This window comes from Euprymna scolopes, chromosome 5, assembly GCF_053919585.1.
Source record: "Euprymna scolopes isolate OS-2025 chromosome 5, ASM5391958v1, whole genome shotgun sequence".
Taxonomy (NCBI): Eukaryota; Metazoa; Mollusca; class Cephalopoda; order Sepiida; family Sepiolidae; genus Euprymna; species Euprymna scolopes.
In genome coordinates this window covers 24,933,492-24,939,491 of record NC_136486.1, presented here as the reverse complement: position 1 = coordinate 24,939,491, position 6,000 = coordinate 24,933,492, and the positions used below count along the sequence as shown (strand labels likewise).

At 32.8% G+C, this 6,000-nt stretch overlaps 1 protein-coding gene across 3 annotated transcripts in view; it reads left to right on the top strand.

Moving 5' to 3' along the window:
• The first annotated feature begins 1,389 nt into the window (after positions 1-1,389).
• Positions 1,390-6,000, top strand: part of LOC145276741 (autophagy-related protein 101-like) — a 225,175-nt gene continuing 220,564 nt past the window's right edge. For all 3 annotated transcript variants that reach the window (XM_080127967.1, XM_080127969.1, XM_080127968.1), the window contains exon 1: positions 1,390-1,529. In XM_080127967.1, the coding sequence (XP_079984093.1) occupies positions 1,500-1,529 (30 nt within the window). In that variant the 5' untranslated portion in view covers positions 1,390-1,499. The remainder of the gene's footprint in view (positions 1,530-6,000) is intronic.

The following is a 6,000-nucleotide window of genomic DNA, read 5'->3' as shown; positions in this document are numbered from 1 at the left end:
ATATATGGGGCACGAGCTAACAAACAGTACGTACACTTTATACGTTTTCTATCTCCATGAACTGGATTGACTTTCTCACTCTATCTCCCCTTCGGCTTTGGTCCATCAACATAGACATGTGCGCGACTCTCTACTGAGCTTAACCCCCTCTTTCTACAGGCTGGCTTGCCACTTCGCATTTCTCTATTGCATTTCCCTTTCCTTCCATGCGCGTAGTCGTCAACGGCCGAATGAACCCGTGTACACCGAAGACTTTTATTTCTCAACAGAAAATAAACGACAGGTTTATTTTATTCCAGCATTTGAGTTCTTTGTTTCCTTCATTCAATTCGTTTCATTATTTTTTCTTGTAGCGAGTTAGAGTATTTATATCCTGGTCCGCAACAGGTGTTTGTCCAGAATTCAACTTAATTAAAAAAAAAAAAAAAATACAAAAAAATCTTTATGATGTACATATCCATCATGAAACAAAAATACCATATTCCAAAAATCACATGAATTGACTAAGTAGTTTTCTGTTTTAACTAAGAAAATACAATTTTATGAGGAAGCAAGTCGGTCCGCTATCTTTAAAATTCATCACTGGTTAGCTCCCCTTTAACAACCTCTCCAGAAATAGAGATCAAAATCAGCCTTGTAATGGCTATAATTAATAGTAAATCGCTAAAAATCGTAAATAAATGATTTCTATATATTGTCATGGTGTGTATAAACAGTTTTTTGTAAATCCTGGAGATATCGGCAAAGCTGATTTGTGGCCGAAATCTTCAGGATTTACGAAAAACTGTTTACTTAACAGCAACACACCCAATACACAAATAAATAACTAAAATTAATTTAAGATGGTATTAATAATAGTCAATGGTGTATTGGATGTTAATTGTTTTTATTTACAATCGTTTTTGTTTCAGCACGCCCACGATCTGTACTTTGTATTTATTGTTCATTTTAGTCTTCATAAATATAGTTTTTCCTTAATATTTAACTGTTTCATAGAGTTTTATACATTAATCATGGAAAAAAAGAAAATAAAAATAACAAAAAGAAAAAAAAAACACGAGAAATTTTCGTTCAGCATCTTCCAGTGGTTTACGTAACCTGTCAGGAATATGCAGACGATAGTGAGGTCCCTATTTTGCACAAATACCAAAAGAAGCAAACAAAAAATTGAAATTCGTCTGCTTGCGCACGCGCAGTTGATAACTTCACAAACGATGTGTGCCAAAAGTGAACCTAAAAAAGATATTACGACACTACTGAGAAAAATAATTAACTGATTATACATTATATAATAAACTTATTAGACTTAACATATTTTATTTGGTGTCTTTTAGCAAAATACAATTGTTGTGAATAATAATAATAATAATAATTTAAACACCACGAAATCACGACAGCCGAGTTTACTTTACGGTAAATAGGATGATATCACTTAAAATGGCGAGCTAGTGGTAAACATTAAGCATGTATTTTAAAGTAACTTCTATCATTTACACAGGATGAATGCTCGAACACAAGTCGTTGAACTGGTAAGTGATATCGAGAAATTAAAAAAAAAGTTTTTTTTAATGTTACATTTTAATTAATTGGTACTTATGCAGAATACAGATTGTGCTAAAATAACGTTATTATTTAGAAACTCAGGAGTGGGGGCATTTTGTAACTATTCTGTACTTTCACCTAACAATTTAATGAGAAAAAAATGCCGTAAAAATTGAATATAACTCGAAAGTCTTATCTAAAATATAACACAATCCGTATTCTGCTGTAAATATCAATTAATTTTAGGATGTTTTGTTTTAAATTTTTAATAAAGCTTTCTGACGTTGGCACCAACGCGTCATCGGAATGCGAAAAATTGATCGTAAAATTTTGCTATTTTTTTGGCTTCGTATATTTCAGCGATTTCTTTTCTTTTCTTTTTTTTTTTTACTGTTAAAACGTTTACTTTGAAAGATTTTTTTTAACGTTTTGAAAATGGGTAAAGTCACAAAATAAAGGCTCTGAAAGAAAACTAGACGTCACGTTTTTATTTTGAAACAAATAAATAAAAAAGGTCGGTGCTAATGAATGCAGTTATTCACCTGCGCTATTTAAAAAAAAATATTTTAAAGTTTTACGATATTTGTTTTTATTAAATTGTGAGGTTAAAATACAGATTAGGTACAACCCCCCTTCCCATGTTAAGAATGGCTATCTAAATAACATTATTATTTCAGCACGGATCAATAAGTGCACTCACTGCATTTAGTACCAAAAGGTTAAATCAAGTTCCGTATTTCTTTGTTTAGATTCTTTGCCAGCTGATGTGATGTAATAATGCCCTGGAAATTTAACTTCTGATTAATGTTTACTAGCTTTAAAATTCTCTGTTATTCTGAAAATCAGCCAAGTTCGTTTTTTGCAAAATTGAATACACGCGTGCAAAAACAAACAAAAATGAAAACAATAGGGAATACATTGGGAACTACCTGTAGGCGACAATTTTAAGTATCATATTTGTTCAAAACAGACCTAAATACACTTAAAAGTCAACTTTTAAAAGTAAGTCTTTAGTTTGTTTTCGTTTTTGAAACCCAAAAAGAAAATATTTGTTTAATTTGAATAATTTTTTTTTTCATCGTGTGATCATCATTCTTATATATTTTTGCTAATCCGCGCTATTTTTTAAATCGTATTTCCAAGTTTAATTATTTTTTTTTATTCAATTGTAAGATTAAAGTACAGGATAGGTACAAAACATCCTCCCCTGCCTGCCCATGTTAAGAATGTTTTTTTTAAATAATAACGTTATTTCAGCACGGATTAATAAGTACATGAGTACCCATTATTGACATAAATTATTTGAAAGAATTGCAGTTGGGAAATTAACCAAAAACAATCACTACTCACTTATGACCTATTTGCGTTTTAATTTTTAATAATTTTACTTTCTTTCCAATTCAACACTCGTCTTTAAAATGACAACCTCTGTAGGTTTTCGGGCATGCTAGAAAACGAATATCACATTCAAATTTGGGTCAAACAAGTATTTTTCTGGATATTAAGACATTTTTTTTTCTAATATATTACTTAATAAATGTCAGTGGTGTTCGCCATTCTTAACATGGGGAGAGGAAGTTTTTTGTAACATGCATTTTCGCATTAATACTTGTTCAGCTAGGGAGGGGGAAAACATGGCCTCCGATAAAAACATAATGGATTACATTGGATAATAAACGTCTTAATAACCAGAAAAGTACTTGTATGCGCGAAATTTAAATATGATATTCGTTTTCAGCATAGCCGAAAACCTTTAAATATCGTCATTTTAAAGATCAGTGTTGAGATGGAAAGAAAGTACAAAAACAAAACAAAAAATACCAATCTTTTCTATAAGTAGATATATGGTCACACTCGACTAGGTTAATATGCGTGTTTACTGTTTATCATAGTTATCTTTGAAATGTGACCATAAAGAAAGCAAATTTTAATTTCTAAATTGCAAAATGATTTCTTCGTTTTCAACTGAAGATTGCAACATATTAAAAATCAAGTCGATAAAGAAAAGAATATTTGAACAGAGATGCTAAATAAAACTATAAGGACAATTCGGAATCTTAACTCATTGGTCTAAGGAAGGTAAATCTATTTTACTAAGAATTGTTAGAAAAAAAAATGAAGGCTTTCGTTAAGATTCGCACTTTGTTTACAAAACTCTTTGGAGGAAGTGACGTCAAACAAATTTTAAGGTACGGTCGGTTGACCAACGCTGTATATAATTTTTTTGTTTTTAAAAGCAAGTATATAAATTGAAGTTTTATTCAGTTTTATTTGAATTTTTATAACATTTTATAATTGTTATAATAAAAATATGTTTATGATCTGTTTTTTTTTTTTTAAATCAAACATCAGAGGTGTTTTTTGGTTGTTTTTTTTTAAATGGAACATGAAAATATGACTTATTTATGAACGGTTATTTATTTATTTTTTTATTTAAAAAAAAAAACAGTTTATTAATATTTTTTTTATAACTGTTCTATTTTCATGTTTGATGTGGAAAAAATTACCAACACCTGATGTTTGATTAAAAAAAAAATAGTGCATAAACATATTTTATTATAAAAGTTCAAATAAAGACTGTTTGAATAAACTTTTATTTTTATATTTGATTTAAAAAAGTTAGTGTTTCCGTACCTTAAAATTTGTCTGACGTCACTTCCGCTGAATGGTTTTTGTAAACAATGTGGGTGATATGAGAAAATAAGTCTGTGTAGGCATAAAAAATGTTTCTTAGGCCACACTTCTGTAGATGAAGAGTCGGATGATGGTCCAACTGTGTGGCATGTTTGGTATTCTACACAACCACTTTGTCCAGCACCTCTCACCCTAAAACTAATGCCTACTAGACACTGTCCTCGAGTGTCTAAGGTCTCTCTGTACAGGGGTTTGGCATGAGGATACTTTTTCCATAGAAGTAAACCCTGACCAAATATTCAAAATCACATAGTATTCCTAGCCCAAATAAGATCTCACTACGGCTACTCCACAGCTTTTCCGAGGAATGGTGCACCTTCCCCAAGTGATATTACCTCAAGTAATAGCACGAAGCTGGATACTCCACCAGACTAGATAAATTCTTGTCCTGGAATCCAGTAAGACCAAGAGACCAACATGAAAGATATACTGCAACGTATAAAAATGGTTAATTGGGCAGAGGAAAATTATGTTCTCAATTTCTTTACTAACACAATGTTTGAGAGATAAAGAACTTTAATGGAACATTCGAATATCTATGTATCTCATAGATTTCTGAGAATTTGGACTGAAGTAAAATGAAACACAAAAGAGAAACTTTAAAATAAAATGACAGTTCAATAAAACATTATGATTAAACCAGAATCAGATGACCAGGCCTTCATTTTTTTTTTTTTTTTTTTTACACAGGCATCCCCACATTATCAAGGCCAAGAGGCCACTCAAGGATAAGGGTTAAAGAGTGTACAGTAGAAATTGGACAATATAGTAATCATTAGAAATGAAAATTCGGTAAATTTGATAACTTATATGGAACGGCTCATCAAGAACTTATTTACCTTAGACTTGAACACAACCATATTGTAGTCAGCTGGAAAACAGGAAAATGGAAGACAATTCCACAGGCGTGCAGTTCTAAGAAAAAAAGTGGGGGGAATTATTGATAGTGTTTACAGCTAGACGAGTGTTTCTTGTGAAATTTAGGCGAGGGGGGACCATAGACTGAAATTTGCTTTAAACTGAACCTGCAACAACGTTAGCTACTTATATTTTCTCTACAGGCCTTCCTCAACCCAGGATTGTACCCTAAGTCTGACAACATAGACACAGCACTCTCCCTAGATACTAGTGCGCAAGTATATTGGTGACGTTAATGTCTACCACAGTAATTGGCTTGACGCAGCTGGTAGCATAACACATAGCTTCTCTATATCTCATTCCCTATCACAGACAGTTACGTTTCCAACCCGTCTCCCAGATCAGCAAGATCAAGAAGCCTCACTTCTAGATCTATTTCTGACCACAGTTCCCAAAGATTGTGTAACGAATACCCAAAACCCACTCAGGAATGCTGATCACGCTGTGATAATGGTAGAACTCATCCTTGCGCGAGCCTTTTCTAGTCTCACACAAAAACACGAGTTCACATTTCAAGCTATATTACTTGTCATATACATACGCGCACACAAACATACGCGCTCACGTCCACACATGTACATATATTCATGTTCGCGTACATACACTCGCATTCACGTGTATATACACACATGCTAACGTACACACATGTACTCGCACACGTGCACACATACGCACACAAGGACAGCATCACTTCCCCTTTCAAAGGACATACACACATGCGCAAAAGACCACCGGAAACAAGTATAAAAGAAAGAGCAATAAGCGGCTTCTTCCTTTTTAGGACCAGCTTTCGAGCTGTCCGGTCTACGGACCGACAGCGTGCCTTTTCGGCATGCGCGCACACAC